Source organism: Ornithorhynchus anatinus, chromosome 10, assembly GCF_004115215.2.
Source record: "Ornithorhynchus anatinus isolate Pmale09 chromosome 10, mOrnAna1.pri.v4, whole genome shotgun sequence".
NCBI lineage: Eukaryota > Metazoa > Chordata > Mammalia > Monotremata > Ornithorhynchidae > Ornithorhynchus > Ornithorhynchus anatinus.
In genome coordinates, this window is record NC_041737.1 from 19,688,590 (window position 1) to 19,706,756 (window position 18,167).

At 40.3% G+C, this 18,167-nt stretch overlaps 1 protein-coding gene across 1 annotated transcript in view; it reads right to left on the reverse strand.

The window, feature by feature from the left end:
• Nucleotides 1-18,167, reverse strand: part of DNAJC3 (DnaJ heat shock protein family (Hsp40) member C3) — a 59,072-nt gene that overhangs the window by 32,605 nt on the left and 8,300 nt on the right. The window contains exons 2-4 of the mRNA XM_029073146.1: nucleotides 16,810-16,920; nucleotides 8,962-9,086; nucleotides 8,035-8,109 (exon numbers count right to left, since the gene is read on the reverse strand). Of these exons, the coding sequence (XP_028928979.1) occupies nucleotides 8,035-8,109; nucleotides 8,962-9,086; nucleotides 16,810-16,920 (311 nt within the window). The remainder of the gene's footprint in view (nucleotides 1-8,034; nucleotides 8,110-8,961; nucleotides 9,087-16,809; nucleotides 16,921-18,167) is intronic.

Sequence of the window (18,167 nt, forward strand, 5' to 3'; positions counted from 1 at the left end):
AGTTGGTTAATATAATCCATGCCTACAAGGAACTCGCAGTTTGTGCAGGGGAAGACAGACATTAAAATAGTACTCTGGACTGTTAGCTCACTGTGGGCAGGGAACGCGCCTGCCAACTCTGTGGTACTGTATTCTCCCAAGTGCTTAATACAGTGTTCTCAGTACGGTAAGTGGTCAATAAAAACCACTGAGTGTTTAAATATCAGATGTGGGGGTGGCAGAGTATAAGGATATGTACTTAAAGTGTTTCAGGACTGGGGTGGAGTACCACACTGATTAATGGATACAGATGCAAGTGGATAGGCAATATGGAAGAGAGGACCAATAGGATGGAAAAAAAGAGGTTAGTCAGGGAAAGCTTCCTGGAGATGTGAGACCTTGAGTCACATGCCCATCTACCCCAAGTCATACCTTTCCAGATGGTCTGTGGGATGCTCCAGGGAGAGGTAACATTGAGGAACATAGAGGTGTCAAGCCAGCAGGAATCCCCACAGGGCCTTTTTATACAACTGACACAATGGCTGCCCCTCAAGCTCGGGCTCAGCATACCTGTCCCGGGATATCACCAACATCGTTGCAGCTTGGCTGGCAGTGGCACATGAAGAAACAGTACCGCAGCAGAGGGTAAGGATTCTCTTTCCTCCCCCAAATTTGTCCTCTTTGTTCCTTCACTCCTAAAACCACTTCTCTGCCAAGAAGCCTTCCCAGACTGAGCCCCCCATATAATCATAATAACTGTGGTAATTGTCAAGCAATTCCTATGTGCCAGGCACTGTACTAAAAGCTGGGGTGAATACAAGCAAATCAGGTTGGACACAGTCCCTGTACCACACGGGTCTCACAGTCCCATTTTACAGATGAGGTTACTGAGGTCCAGAAAAGTGAAGTGACTTGCCCAAGGTCACACAGTGGACAAATGGCAGAGCAAGGATTAGAACCCATGACCTTCTGACTCCCAGGCCCATGCTCTATCCACTACACCATGCTGCACCCTCTCCTTTGTGTCTACTACGTGCTTGGCAGTGTAACCCTTAAGCATTAAGATATACTTCATTCATTCACATTTACTGATCTCTTACTGTGTGTAAAGCATTGTACTAATTACTTGGGAGAGTACACTATAACAACGAACAGACACATTTCCTGCCCACAATGAGCTGACCATCTGGAGGGAGAGACAGGCCCCACAGGCCTTTATAATAATGTTGGTATTTGTTAAGCGCTTATTATGTGCAGAGCACTGTTCTAAGCGCTGGGGTAGACACAGGGGAATCAGGTTGTCCCACATGAGGCTCACAGTCTTAATCCCCATTTTACAGATGAGGTAACTGAGGCACAGAGAAGTTAAGTGACTTGCCCACAGTCACACAGCTGACAAGTGGCAAAGCCGGGATTAGAACCCATGACCTCTGACTCCAAAGCCCGTGCTCCTTCCACTGAGCCACGCTGCTTTATGTAAATACTCCTCCACTTTACTATTTCCCCACTCCCTGGTCTATCTAGTTGTCTGCCTCCCATGTAGACTGTAAGCCTACCAATTCTATTACATGGTACTTACTGCTTAGTACAGTGCTCTGCACACAATAAGTGCTCTATCAATAAGCTTGATTATTCCCTTTCTCCCTCCATGGAGAGCAGAACTTGTAAAAGTGGGTAGCTGGGAGCAAGATCAAATGGAAAATAGTAAATGCTTTCCTAATCAAGAATATTTGAGGAATGGAAGGTGCCAGTTAGTCTAATATGCTGGATATCCAAGACTCAGGGCTTTCCTCACTCAAGAAATGTACCTTCAGAAGCCCTAAGTTAGATCAGTGCTTGGCACATAGTAAGCATTTAACAAATACCATCATCATTATTATTACCAGGGACAAAGAAGACTGTCTGCTAACCAGATTAGCAGACCAGCAAACCCGAAATAAGAGGGAACTCACTAATAGGTTGAGAGTTGGAGCTGTGAAGGACTGGAGAGCAAGAAGAAAAATAATGGCAGGAAAAGAAAGTCTTGAGAAAAACATATGCTAAAATGGCACTAAAATATGATGTTAGATTATAAAGAATTGGACACCAGCTAATTCGTTGAACTTTTTAGTCCACCCCAAATCCTTCAAGACAGTAGATATCATTAATGTAAAATTCATGATAATTTCACATCCCTCCATCCTTTACTGCCTTCAAAAGAGGGAAGGTTTTAACTTAAAAAAGGAAGTGTCGAGTATACACTCTGGCTGACAACCTCAATTAAGCAGCCAGCAATCTGAGTCATGAGTCATGCAGAAGCAGCAGAGATGGGAGAAGCAGTGGAGAAAGGCACTTCCTGAATTTCTAGCTGGGAAAGCCTGGTTACAAATACCATCAGGGAAAGACAGACCAGTCAGCACAGCATAAAGTTTAGACTAGGTTTGACACACACCACAGAAACACATACATAGAAAAAGAAGAGATACATACCTAAGGAACTATATTAAAATATCATATTAAAAAATTCTAAAATGTAGACTCCACAAATTTAGCAAGACTCACCTCCCTCTGAATCAAAATTACTATGAATACATTTAAAAGATACATTTGCATTGCTGTGCAATCATTCCACCCCTCTCAAACTGTTTAATAGTGTTATAGCCTAAATACAAATGCTGGCCACACATTTAGAACTGGGGGCAGTTTCATAAATTTGGGAAATGCATCCACCCATTCATATTTGACTCAACAAAATAATAAAAATAAGGCAAACTACTGCTGTACCTAAGCAGTACAATCACCTAAGCAGTAACCTTACAATTACTTTGTAAGAAAGAAAGGAATATGAACTACTTTTTAACAAAATGTGAGTTGGGATAATGACTGTATCCAAAAGAGGGCTTAAGAATGAATCGTAATAGAAAATTATTAGGGTAGTAGGTCAAACTACTTCCAGAGTATATTCAAATCAGAATTAACAAGTAATTAAATTTAATCCCCAGATCTATAAAGTTCATCAAAAGTACAAGTTGGCCAAGTATATTTCAGAGATAGCAATTAGTGTGAATTCTGCAGTAAGTTCGGGATGATTAAGATTAAATTCCCCATAATGTAGCTGATTACAAAACATAATTTTCCCTTCTGAAACATCAAAGTTGCATTTCCAGTTGCACTGCCACGCCTTGTGCAAGTAAGTCATTTACCTTCTCTGTGCCTCAGTTCCCTCATCTGTAAATTGGGGTTGAAGACTGTGAGCTTCATGTGGGACAAGGACTCTGCCCAACCTTATCCGCTTGTATCTACTCCAATGCTCAGAACAGTGCTTGACACATAGTAAGGGCTTAACAAATACCATCATTATTATTATTATTATAGTTTTATTCAGGGGTATCTTTGGTGGCAAAACTGTGTTTCATTAAATCCAAAGACTTCTACACTCATTAAGAAATCTGCTTCTTTTTTTTTTTAGCAGAATAATGCATGGGTTCGTAATGCCTAAATGTCTTCAGAGGTTAAGCATTGTGTCAAAAGCAGGCCCAGTACTCTCTTTAATATTCCTTCCATTCTACCAGGACTGGACCACATACGTCTCCTTTGGCTTTGGCTGATGGTTAATGATTAGGAGTCTGCTGGGGTTTCATGGTCTGTCGATAAGCTGGCAAAACAAAGAGGACAACAGAATTCCCCTCGGCATATTAATAATAATAATGATGGTTATTGTTAAGTGCTTCTATGTGACAGGCACTGTACTAAGTGCTGGGCTGGATACAAGCAAATTGGGTTAGACACAGACCTTGTCCCACGTGAGGTTCACGGTCTCAATCCCCATTTTACAGATGAGGTCACTGAGGCACAGAAATTAAATGACTTGTCCAAGGCCACAGAGCAGACAAGTGGTGGAGCTGGGAATAGAAACCATGACCTTCTGACTTCAGGATCAGGCTTTATCCACCACACCACCCTGTTTCTATTACTTATCAGGAAACCTAGGAAATGAGAGAGCAATCTTCTACCTGTGGGCCACCTTTTTTTTTTTCCCCCAACTCCTGATCCTACATGCCCCATCAACACGCAACCAAAAAACTAAAAAAAAACAGAGCCACAGTTTGTCTTACAGGACCAACAACACACAATCACTAGTAAGCTCTTCAACTCTTGCTTCCTTGGAGCTTGACACTGAATTTTAAAAGCAAGGAGGTAGGTGTGAGAACTATATACCTTTAAGAAAGGGAAAAGTTCAGAACCAACAGGATGATCTTCAGGAGCCAGTACTAACAGCTGAAGAAGATAAAAGCTCATCTGAACAGCTAAATGCTATAAACATTTGTGTTTCATAAAACGTGTCGAATTGATTCTCAATGAAGATGCAAAGCATGGGACATGGAATGAGTTGAAAACAGAGTACCGTTTTGTAACTGAGAAAAAACAACCCTATTAAGATACCTAAAAAGCAGTTGAAATTTTTAAATTGACTTAATATGCTGCCTATAGCTGGAAAACTAGTATAGAGGAGTCTGACTTGTTCCTGAGGGCAAGTGGATGACATCACTATTTTAATATTAATGATAATAATGGTACTTCAATATTCCTAAATACAGAAGGCAAGAATTTGTCATTATTTAACAGCTTTAATCAAGAAGAACGTGAAAGGAATAACTATTACCTGGTAAACCAGGGTTCTCAGAAACTGTTCCTCCATAGAGGAGTTTACAGATTCAAAGTTTTTTAGGCAGAAGATAAATTAGGTGAGGTTGCTAAATTTCAAATAAAAATCCTTGATTTTTAAAAATATTTAATCAGAGCTCTTCACTAGCAATCAAGTAATGATTGGAGTAAGAAATGTGAATAAACAGAAGTATTCAGAGTACATGAATTAGATATGTCAAGCATCTTAACCTAATTCATTAGATAGGTATTTGATGGCAACTGCGGTAAATAAAGTTATAAGACAAAGAAAAACCCAAATATGATCAAGGTGAATGAAATAAATCTAAGTGAAGTGACACAACCAAAAGTACAGTCTGAAGCATAAGGAACTTGAGAATTGATGGTAGATATAGGAGTGCCCAGATAAACAATATACCATAATATATTGCCACAGGCTAAAACTTAAACTACAAGTATAGGAATGTTCAGAGAATACTCAGATCATTCATTGGAAAAAATATTCTTATCAGAAAGGCTTGTAATGTACATACATAATTTGAAAATAATGTGGAAATTGAACATTATATTAAATTAATAAGCTTATTCCTTAGGTAATTGAAAGAGTAATAATGGAAAAGTTATACTAATTTTAGGTAACTTTTGGAGGTCTCTGAGGAGTAGAGACATGTCTTCTGAGTAATGTTATAGGGATATGGTCCAGGTATAACCACTGAATAGCGGGTGACAGCGGGACAGGCAGTTCAAAGTCAAAAACGGCACGGCAATGGACATGGAAGTCAATAAGGGTGGAGAAGCCCTGTTACTGGGCAGAGTTTTAATATGTGAGGATAAGTTTGAAAACAATAATTATTTGAGCAATGGTATTTGAGTGCTTTCTGAGCCTGATGCCTGGATTTCCACCAGCAGTGCTCTGCTGTACAAGCACATGAGAGAATGAAGCCTACTGAGGGTGAACCAAGGCTGTGGGTTGGTGAGATTAAATTGGCAGAAGGACGGGGAGCAAGGGAGTTGAGTTCAGTGAAGAGGGTGGAGTTGAGGGTGTGTTTTTGTGCGTAGAGAGGGGAGGTATGGCAGGAAGACCAAATAGGACTTGATAATGAGGCATAACTGGAGGGATCACAAGATCAGAGGTGTCTGTGAGGAAATACGAGTTGTGTGGCTGGGGGAAGGGTGAGGGAGTAGGAGTTTGGGAAAACAAAGGCAGGTGAGGACACTGTGGCTGGAGAGTGGGATTTCAAAATTGATAAGGCTAGAGAATGTACAGTGACTACACAAAGAGACGAAGGGAGTGTCAAAATTGGTGAATGGGTGAGGTGGGGTGGACAAGGAGGTTGGTGGAGTTGAAGGGTGAGAGGAAGTGGGAGTGGGGAGATTGTTGGGTACATCCACATGGATTTTGAAGTTCCCTGAGCCTCAGAAAAGGGACAGATATGCGAAAAACAATGTAAGATAGGGAACAAAATGGTTCAGAAAGTTGGAAGTGATGCCTAAGGGCCCCTTTCCCAGTGAGTTTTGTGAGGTGGGAAGAGATGAGGGGGGGAAAAAAGAAAAAATGACGTTAAATACTACTTCTATGGTTAGTTAATAAAGTGTGTAGACCCTCCTCCCTAAAGACTGAAGAACATAAGCAAAGACTGACTTAAACACAATATTTAAGCAAATGGCAACTTCTAAGGATGACCTCTGTAGATTTCTTGAAGAGCTCAGACACACAACAAATGAACTTTCACTATTTAAATCAAAGGCAATATTATAGGGGCCATGCTCCATCAATAAAATCCTGACAAATGACATTTTGGCTTGGGTGCTGGACGGTTCCTTTTGGTTTAATTACATCTCTTATAAGTCCCACAGGGAATCAGGAGCAGATGTCAACAATCCAATATGGTCCTTCTTATAATACATTCCTATAAAATGCTTTTGCTTTCTTCCAGTCCTTTTTCCCTGCCCATACATTCAGAATGCTGTTTTCTAGATTTAAAAATATCTACTCAGCCCAAAGCTTTTTTAAAAATTAGACGATGCTGACATCTAGTGGACCAATATAAGTTTAGATTAGCTGGTATCCCAGAATACTTTCACATGATTTTAAGCCCACTCAATTCTCCTAAAAGGTGGAGGCAGAACTCTCGCAAAGCCCCACGTTTAGGAAAACTCCTACTGTAGCATCAAGGTGTTCAGCATTGCGCACATGGGCACAAGCTGATGCCCCTGTCATTGAGGTTTTCTGTATACAAAATATCTCATGTTGTCAAATGAGCATACCCTAGTCTCGGAATAACACTCTAGCTAAAACAAGTGGAGTAAAAACATGTTCTGTGCCCAGGATGGCTGTAGGAGTGTGATGGCTTGGAAACTGTGTTACTTCTTCCCTACCACAAGGCGGTTTTTAGCTATGCATAATATAGGAGTTCCATGGGCTGACATTGTAGAGATAGGGAGACCAAAATCAGCCCACATGGTTTTCAGCAGATCACGGAAGAGAGTTAGCAAATAATGGGACATCAAACCCTGGTCCAATTAAAAATCCATCATGTTGTTTGTGGTATTTGGCTTCACATAAGGCTGTGAGACCACAACCTACCACGGAAGGCCCCTTGAGCTTCTACAGCAGTCTCGCCAGCGACCGTCTACAAAACCTAGTCAGCATCAAATGGCATAATGGGCCTAGCAACAGGAAGGTCTTAGAACACAGTCTGGGCATGACCACTGAAGCAGTGTACATAACAGTACAGTTCTGCTGGGGTTTGTTTGCATGGACTGGAGCGGGAAACCAAGAAACTGCTGTACAGAGACCTAGAAGGCAGCACATGCAAGCCAGGAAATGAGAGTAAACAATAGGACAACAGAGAGGCATGGCCTCAAATAATGAGAAACTGCAGTGGGTTGAGGGGAATCCACAATAGAGGATAAAATGCATTTCCGTTCAACATGACTTAAGTTCTCCTCAAATGAATGTAATGTAAAATAAATGTAATTCTCTCATCTCCCTATCATTCCCTTTTCCATTACCTCCTCCCTTTTATCTCTCTTTCCCACCCCATAACCCACTTCATGAGGCAGAAGTATCTAATCCAGACTATATGGAATGACCAGGCAATATCTCGGATGAAATATTAATTTGGGGTTTTTGCCATTTAGACAATATCCCTGAATAATCTCTTATGGGTTTTAGTAACTTGTTTTTCCAGATGAATCGTTCCCTATTTAAGCACTTTTTTCACTTCAACCTGGTTAATTTGTATAAAAAATGGAGAGATGAAAATGTCCTTAGAAATGTCTAGTGAGCTTCCAGTGCCAGCCACAAAAATGTTCATTTTATTCAAATGGTTACGTATCACTTATAGGTTCTACTCATGCCTGAAAGAGGAAGTTAACAAAGCTAAGGATAAATTCAACCTGACTTACCACTTTTTTAAAATCATCTTCTGCTTCATCGAGTTTTCCTTGTTTAAGAAGCAAGTGTCCTCTCTGTAATCTTGCCTGCCAAGAAGCACAATTGAGGTACTGTACATTACTAAACCTTCATTAAAGGACTGAAAGAATTTGTTTGCCCTAAACACATACCCCCCACTTTTGCCGCATACACTATAAGCTCATTGTGGACAGGGAACCTATCTATTTATTGCTATATGTTAGTCTCCCAAGTACTTAGTACAGTGCTCTGCACATCCTAAGCACTCAATAAATACCATTGATTGACTGATTTCTCATGAGTAGCATAATTTCAAACAGATGTGGCCATAGGAAAACATGATTTTCTCCACTAGATTGTATGCTCTTTGAGGGCAAGGATCATGCCTATGGCATTATAGTCTCCCAAGCACTTAGTCCAGTCTTCGGCAAGAGTAACAGCTTAATAAATACTTGCCAGCATTTGGTGTGACAGAATCTCCGTCCAGGATTCCAGTCTCATTTCCAATATTTGCAGGGTTCAAGTATCTCAGTTTATTCAGCTTGGAAGTATCAATCAGTAGCAATTACTGAGTGCTTACTGTGTGCAGAACACCTGTAGAACACCTACAGATTATGTGGATGTTCTTAAGATAAATCTAACTAGCTATATAGTGATAATAGCAGAGGGAGGAAATTCAGTTGAAGGGTGGTTTGACAGCAAGATTCCCGGAATTGCTTTTTGAAACCACAAAGGGGCCCTGCAGAAAATGTTTGTGAGCTACAGCAATGCAGTTCGCTTCCTCTGACATAACAAACCTTGATAATGCTTAATCCTGTACCCCAGTTTACTATCAATGTGAACAGTTTTATTGATCCAGGGAGTACTAAAAATACATTTAGACACTGTTTCGCCTGAGCCTAAAGCTTAGTGGTACTTACTGAAGTGAAATCCATCTTCAGTTCAATCACTTTACTTAGATCAGGAATTGCTGCTTTCGATTTGCCCATGGCTAGATACACAGTAGCTCTTCGATAATAGGCAATGTAGTTATCAGGATCACCATCTACAAATGAAATAAAAGTTATATCAGCTCTTTCTACTCCATAATAATCAACTTTAGCATAACACCAGCTGGACCAAACCTTGATTTTTTTTTTAACATTTCCTTTAAACATCCCAAAAGAGCACTGTGTATATTAATTGATGGAAAATTTATCCCGCTTAGGCAACCAAAGGACATCATACCAGGATCGTAGTTTCCAACAGGTCCTCTTTATTAAAACCCACCATGCTAGGGTGCACCGTCCTGTCATAATCAGTCAATCGCATTTATTGAGAGCTTATAGTGTGCACAGCACTTTACAAAGTGCATGGGAGAGTACAATGTAACAATAAACAGACACATTCCCTGCCCAAAATGAGCTTTCAGTATAGAGAGGGACACACCACTGTAGCAAAGGGCTGTGCGTAACACAGCTTTAAGAAATCCCCTTAAGTTTCCCACAATCCCCCTTTCAGATCCAGTTCATCTAAAAGCCCTGAATGATGAAATGCCTCCTTTCTTTTGGTGATGGACAAGTGACCCACCAACCTCCACAAGTCCCTTCCAAAAATGGCAGCAGTTCTCCTAGAGATGACCAAGCTAGCCTTCCCAAGTGGACTGGATGCACTACCTTTCGGCTATTCAACTTTCTGCAGCTGGTAACAGAAACTGGCTATTTTAAAAGACATCTACTTAAATTTCCCCTAAGCTATTGATTCCGAAATGTAGGACCATGTTAAAAAAAAAAAAAGCACAGTTGGTACTCAGTAAGTATTATGGATTGATAACCTGCTATAACTATACTCTTTCAATGTTACTGCCATGCAACTCAGAAAAATACAATTACAGAAACTGAATTCTTTCCCCAAATTTTCCCATATTATTACAACAAACATAAAGTTCAGTAATTTCCATTAACACTGTTCTGCCCTATTAAGCTGATTAACTGCCATTCTCCCCCAAGTGCATTTCTTACAGTGCTACTGGTACTTCAAGGGAGCAAGATATAACTTCATTCTCATAGACAGCCATTTAGAAGTAGCATGGCCTAGTGAAAAGAGCAGAGGACTGGAAGTCAGAGGACCTGGGTCCTAAGGTTCTAATCCCAGTTTCACTTAGCCCACTCCAAATAATGAATCAGGAATCCCTAAACTCACTTCATAAAAGCTCCTGGTACCAGGAAGCCTGCCCTGATGACTTTCTAAATGACCTAAATGACTTTCTAAAACTTTCTACCCTGAGGAAGGCAACCTTGTTTTTGCAGAAGAGAAACCTCTGAGCAGTTGGGTCACCAAGAGCCAATAATACAGTTATTGGTCCCAAGGATCTTAGTCTAAAGGATGAAGATGAGACACAGTCATTAAAATACCATGAGTGTAAATGTAGAGAATTAACTCACTTGACCAAATAACATTGTTTTTCAAACTTTCAATGCCTGTACAAAGTATTGACTTTAAATACGAAGAGACGATCACTTCCTTTTGATTGCTGACCACTGCTCCTTTTGCAAGTGGTAATTTTATTTCCAGATGCAGAGTTTTTGTAAGATCTGGATCCATCTGGGTATTCCGTGATGGTGAGAGGGAATGAGATAACTGTTGCTACCTGGAGGGGCCATGGCACCTTGTGGGGACTTAATGTGCCATGCAGCAGCTTCATTCCTTGGTCCCAGCAGCAAAATGCCAGATGAAGCCCATGGCTCTGCCCTGTCTGCTGTGGACTTTTAGGTGGGTTGCAGCTGTGGTGTTGCATATGGTATTGGCGCTCCGGTGGGAGGTGTTTGGAAGGAGGGAACCTTCCCGGAGCCCTAAACTTTTCTCGACAGCCACACTGAGCTCCAAGGAGGGCCACACGTGACTCTACAGCCATAGTTTGCAGAAGCTCCAAGGAGGGCCACACGTGGCTCTACAGCCATAGTCTGCAGACTCCTGTCTAATGTATTACAACCCAAACTGTAACCCAAGAATCACATCTAGAATCTCATTCCCTCTATCCAGTGCGGAATACCCTGATGGATCCAGATCTTTCAAAAACTCTGCATCTGGAAATAGAATTACCACTTGCAAAGGAACAATGGTCAGCAATCAAAGGGAAGTGATTGTCTCTCCCTATTTAAAGTCAATACTTTGTACAGGCATTGAAAGTTTGAAAAACAATGTTATTTGGTCAAGTGAGTTTATTCTCTACATTTACACTCATGCTATTTTAATGACTGTTTGCATCTCATCTTCATCCTTTAGACTAAGATCCTTAAGTGCACAGATTACGCCTACTTCGTTGACTACCTCCAACAACAACAAAATGCAATTAGCTACACACAGCAGATGCTCAATACTGTTGGTGATTACTCTTTTCTAAAACAGAAGCACTTCTCAACCTAAGGTGACTGGGGGAGGTTAAAACTTTCTATACATTTTCTATATAATGTTATTATAGGACCTCAAAAAGATCAATTAATGGTATTTATTGAGCACCTACTATATGCAAAGCACTGTACTAGGCACTTGGGAAAGCATGATATAATGGAGTTGGGAGACAAAGTCCATATCCACCACAAGAAGCTTACAGTCTAGAAGGGAAGAAAAACATTACCATAAATAAGTGACGGATGGATACATAGGTGCAGTGGGACTGAGGGTGGGGTGAATATCAAGTGTTTATAGGGTACAGATTCAAATGCATGGGTGATGGAGAAGAGAGAGATAGTAGGGGAAAAGAAGGTTTCAAACAAACACAAAAGTGACTATTCAAAAACAACAAAATACACAGTCTTAATTTTCAAGACATAAATCACTACTTGCCCTGAGCAAGTGACTAGTTAAAAGACTGGATTTACAGAGACAACACAAACCTTTATAGAAAAATGCTAAAGTTACTCCACTTGGTTACAGCATGCCCGCAATTTACTCGACTGAGATCTACCACTACTGGATACCTTCCCCTCAAAGGGATGCAATGTCAGCAAATTATTAAAGAACTCAATAATGAAAAACAGAGTCATAAAGCCTTCTGGAAATCCAAAATACATCCAAAATCCAAAAATACATCACAGGTTAGTAGAAGGTCCTTGATTCCCCCACTCTAGATTGTAAGCATGTTGTGGGCAAGGAATGTGTCTACCAACTCTGTTACACTATACTCTCCCAAGCGCTCTGCACAGAACAGTGCTCTGCACACAGTAAGCACTCAATAAATTTGATTGATTGATGGTAATGACGACAGCCTGTGAGGTACCACTACATAAACGCTGGGTGCAGCTGTAATGTATTTCTCTTACTTGGGAGACAGAAGATTGTGTGGGTCATTATTAGCTGATCTTTGCCATACTCACTCACTGAGCGGAAGTTGCCCTTGCTACTTCTCAGTTCTGTGTTATACAAGTTAATCACTTTTTTTCCATGATTCAGCATCCCTGTTCACCTTGGCAATGGAATTTCCCATGCTATTTAGCTTGTTGATGAGTATCTAGATCCTCAAAAAATTTTTCCTTCTCTTCATTGCTCTTTGTTAATTAAGAATAGTAGTAAAGAACTGTTATAGAGCTAATCTAGGCTCACTAAACTATGCAGTAGTGACTCCATATCTGGCCAGTTCACAAGCAACAAGTGATGTCTCCTCTTGGGAAGAATTTTAATTTTTGTCTAGTAGTGTCCTGATGTTCCATAATAATGTGACAGTTATCCTCTGCCTAATTGGACTTCTTTTTATTACTGCATCACAAGATCTACGTTTGGCAGTCATAGGGTCTGGTTTTGAGTTTGGTAAGAAGTGTGGTTCAGTTGAAAGAGCCCGGGCTTGGGAGTCAGAGGTCATGAGTTCTAATCCCAACTCCGTCGCTTGTCAGCTGTGTGACTTTGGGCAACTCACTTAACTTCTCTGGGTCTCAGTTACCTCATCTGTAAAATGGGGATTAAGACTGTTAGTCCCAAAGGGCTACCTGCATAGAGCCATCCATGGTTTCTTGCCCCATCCCCCTGTGCCCACAACAGGCCTTGTAAAATGGCTGAGGAGTAGTAGGGGTGTAGTCAAGGGCTGCAGGACAGAATTTTTTTGAGAGGTCTTTGCAGTAGCAGGCCCTGTTGTGACCATCTGCTTTCTATGCCATTGTGGAGTGTGGGATGTTGGGCTCTTTTTATAGCAACAGGGCTATTAAAAAGGCCTCTAAATCCATAGACACAAAAAATTATTGCAATTGGGAAACAATAGGAACAAAACATATATGATGGTCTAAAAATTCAGATATCCACATATGCATCTACTCACCATTTGGATGCTTATTTCAGCCCTAACCCTGAGGCCCCAAGACCAAATTTCTCCTTTCCAACAGTGGGTACAGAGAACGTACTACTTGTTGGGCTTTCATTCATTCATTCAGTCATATTTATTGAGTTCTTACTGTGTGCAGAGCACTGTACTAAGCACTTGGAATATACAATTCGGCAACAGATAGAGACAATCCCTGCCCAACAACGGGCTCACAGTCTAGAGAAGCAACGTGACTCAGTGGAACGAGCACAGGTTTGGAAGTCACTTAACTTCTCTGTGCCTCAGTTCCCTCATCTGTAAAATGGGGATTAAGACTGTGAGCCCCACGTGGGACATCCTGATTCTCCTGTGTCTACCCCAGCGCTTAGAACAGTGCTCGGCACATAGTAAGCGCTTAACAAATACCAACATTATTATTATTATTATTAAGTCAGAGGTCATGGGTTCGTATTCTGGATCTGCCACTGGTCAGCTGTGTGACTGTGGAAAAGTCACTTAACTTCTCTGTGGCTCAGTTCCCTCATCTGTAAAATGGGGATTAAGATTGTGAGCCTCAGGTGGGACAACCTGAATAGCCTGTATCTCCCCCAGCGCTTAGAACAGTGCTCTGCACATAGTAAGTGCTTAATACCAACATTATCATTATTATTATTATTATTATTATTATCAATATTAAAAAGGAGTTTTGTCTACCCAGACCAACACTCCACCATTCCACATACCCACAGACGGAGTTAAATACAGCAATGCCTTAGCATTCTTTGCAAGCTTTGGCATTTGGATGTTTTGGAGGCACTTTGGCCTTTTTGTGCCTCTGGTTATATCCATAATCCCAGCTGTGGCCACAGGCTCAAGCCTTGCTGTCTCTGCGGTGGCCAGCAGTCACACCCCACTTCTTCAGTGACTGGAAACCTACACCTCACCTCCTCCTGTTATTCATTCATTCAATCGTATTTATTGAGCACTTACTGTGTGCACAGCACTGTACAAAGCACTTAGAAGAGTACAATATAAAAATAAACAGACACATTCTCTGCCCACAACAAGCTTACAGCCTAGGGTGTCAAAATGCCAACGTTATACAATGAGCATTAAATTTCTTGTATGTTAACTGCAGCTGTTGTTGGGCTCAGATGGCATTCACGGTTACACCTCATTCCCAGGGGTTTCTTCAATAATGTACCATGAGTACTGAGAGATTTCTGTACTTGGACACCCTATCAAGACAGGACTATAGAGAAAAAACAAACTTGAATCATGAAAATTAGGGCCTACAAACCTGTAACTGTGCACCTGGGTAAAAGTGTTTTCTAATGGTGAACTCTGAATAGGCAAGTTATGTTCAGTGCTCATCCCTGAAACAGATGTAGCTGTTTCAGAAGCTATGAATATTTGGAAGGTGACACCTGCTGCCTCTTTTTTTAAAAAAACTACACCGCTTCCAAATCTTTGAGGACCTTTTACAATTATTTGATTCCAAACTTGAAGATTCTTGCAAAATGCTGTGCTCCAGGTAGGAAAGTGAAAATCAATTCATTGGAATAATTAAGCATATATTACATAGTAATAATAATAAGATATCTGTTAGGTGCTAACATGCAGCAGGCACTGTTCTAAGCACTGGGATGGATACAAGCAAATTGAGTTGGACACAGTCCCTGTCCCACATGGAGCTCAAAGTCTCAATCCTCATTTTACAAATGAGGTAACTAAAGCACAGAGAAACTAAGTGACTTGCCCAAGGTCACACAGCAGACAAGTGGCAGAAATGGGATTAGAACCCAGGTCCTTCTGACTCCCAGGACCACGCTCTATCCAGTAGGCCATGCTGCTTAATCCGTATAACTAGGTTTTACATAAAAACTAGTTACACAGTAGCTGATTTGTGGTAAGAAATATTCTGGCATACCTACATCTGGATTACAGGCCTGGTTGTATAATTTTAGAAGGGAGATGATAAAGCTTGATTTGGTTCTAAGAAAGGGACAAGATGATCAGGGAACAGGGAATCTTTCATATGAAGACTCTGAAAAGACTAGGCCTCTTCAGCTTAGAAAGACATAAGCTTGGGAAGGGGTGAGGGGGAGAAAACTTGAGATCATGGTCAAACTGTACAAATTCCCCCAACAAAAGAATAAGGAAGCACTACTGAAACTTGAAGGTGATAAGTTTAAAACAAACAAAAGAAAGTACTTATTGACACAGCTGTTGGGAAATGGGACTTTTTTTTTTTTAATCACAGGACATTGTGCAGGCAAGATTCTTAAGGGGTTTGAATAAATTCATGGATGGACTATTAGTTACTGGAGGGAAACTTAGGGATGTGGAGGGAAATGTTGGTTAGAAGGAGTAGGAAAATGGTACATCTCAATCAGTTTTTAAATGTAAATGCAGAACACGCCATAGGACTTCCAAAACCAAAAAAATGAATATTTTGTAAGTGAAAAATACCTGGCTGAGGTTAAAAAAAAAGTACACTGCCAAAAGAACACTTTCTACTGCAACCTGATCATTAAAATTGCTTATTTTCCTAGCTTCTAAAATATGAGATCAACTACCTAGTTAAGAAAAAAAAAGGGCAAACTACAACTAGAAAGCTGTAGAAGAAAATGATTTAATATGAAGAAATCACATTTTATATAAAATATATTAAGCTATATTTTCCCTGCTAGATTCCAATCAGAAGGTGGGAATGCAGAGAAAGAAAGGATACCTAATTTCTGAAAAAAGAGTACGATTCCTCTCGTTGTAGGCTGGGCACATGGTACTCTCCCAAGTGCTTAGTATAGTGCTCTGCACATGATAAATACAATTGATTGATTGATCCTTGTAAGTGTAACCCCTGTACTGAAGCTCGAATAACTAAAATAGTCCCAACATAACTGTGGTTTGGGGGGGGGGGGGAGAACCCAACAACAGTTCACATGTTTTTTTTGGTTTGCATCTTGACCCAAACTTATCCGCAAATTATTCTACATCTCGGATGAGGAATATATCACCATTGCTGAACAACTATAACACTATCTAAAATACAGATTAATTATGGGAGTAAACCTGTCTCTAGAGTATTACTTTGAAATAAAGTTCATGCCACTTTAACGTGCCTTTGCCTGGCCAGATATTTCAAGAATCTAGGACATTTGGTTATTTTGAAGACTAATGTAGCTATACCTAGGCTCTGAGGGCACATTTTTATTATATCTAAAAACCTGGTATTAGCATGGATATCTTAGGTCGTTGAAAATATTTCTGATAACTGGCCTAAAAGCAGGGGACCAAGAATTGGTTGAGGAGTCACTGAAATATTTCACTCTAAATCTACAACTGATGCATCAAAACAATAAGACATCAGTAAACATTGGAGGGGGTGGGTTGTTTCAGAGTTTTCTCTTCATAAAAATTACATTTCTATAACTATAGGATACAACTGTAATACACAGTTAATGAGTCATGTTTTGGTAGTTTTTGCATTACATACCTACAGCAGCATGAAAGTGAGATAAGGCATCTGCTAGCTGTCCAGCTGCCAATAATTTCTTCCCCATTTCAAGATGCTTTTCTACATCTGCATTTATTCCACATTCAGCACCTTAAAAAAAAGATAAATTATTTTAATGTCATTCTAGAAAAGTTAGTTTAGACAGCAACTTAGCAGAAAGCTAACAGGTTAATTCTCTGGGAAGCAAGTCGACTTTACATGGAAAACAAGTACCAAGCATACTTTAAAAATTATTATTGCTAATTTTAATGATATTTGCAAAGCGCTATGAGTCAAGCACTGTACTAAGCACTGGGGTAGATAGAAGTTTATCAGGTTGGACACCAGTCAATCGTATTTATTGAGAGCTTACTATTTGCAGAGCACTGCACTTGGGAGAGTACAATATAACAGAATTCGTACACACGTTCCCTGCCCACAGTGAGCTTACAGTCTAGAGAGGTCCCACATGGGGTTCATAATCTTCATCCCTATTTTACAGACGAGGTAACTGAGCCAGGATGGCAAACCAGAGTGTCTGACTTCCAGGACTATGTTGTTCCCACCAGGCATGCTGCTTTCCTAAATGCCATTTTTATCCACCTAAGAGAATCGCCACATCAGAGGCAGAAATTTACAGAGCAGAAGCAGCTCGGCCACACATGCTTGCGATCAGGATGATGAAACTGTACTTAAGCTTAAAAAAAAGTTGCTCACAGAAATAAAAATATAAATTCCCACCACAACAAGGCATGAAGCATCCTTGAAAACCTGGGCATATCATGGACAGCTATATTCCTGGGCACATTTTCCTATCAACTTACATGATATACATGGGGATCTTTACCAAAACCTCTGGAAAAGTATGGAATTACTGTTCCACACATATCACTAAACGTAATAAACTTTGTTAAAGTAATTCAAAACATAATATCCCTACCCAGATTCTTCTGAAAGAGAAAAATGTTTATGTATTTATTTTAGGTCCTCCTCATTTTAACAGAATTATTGTGGCACCCTAATTGCAAAATTCCATGTCTGGCAACCTGTATGTATAGCTACATTTCCTAGGTGTATCTCTGGGTCAGATGTATTTTCTTCTTATCAAGTTAATAGCATGTGTTTCATAGCATATTTGGTGGGGGGGGGGGGTGAGGGAAAAGGGGGGAGTTTGGGCTCTTCAATTTTATGTCTAATCTGTAAACTCAATGATACACAGGGAAAATGTCTACTAAATCTGTTCTACTACACTCTCCCAAGCACTTCAGTGTTCTGAACACGGTGAGCACTTAATAAATATAACTGAATATATCATGTCCCTCAAATAAAGTTTAAATGGATATCCGATCATCTTCCTC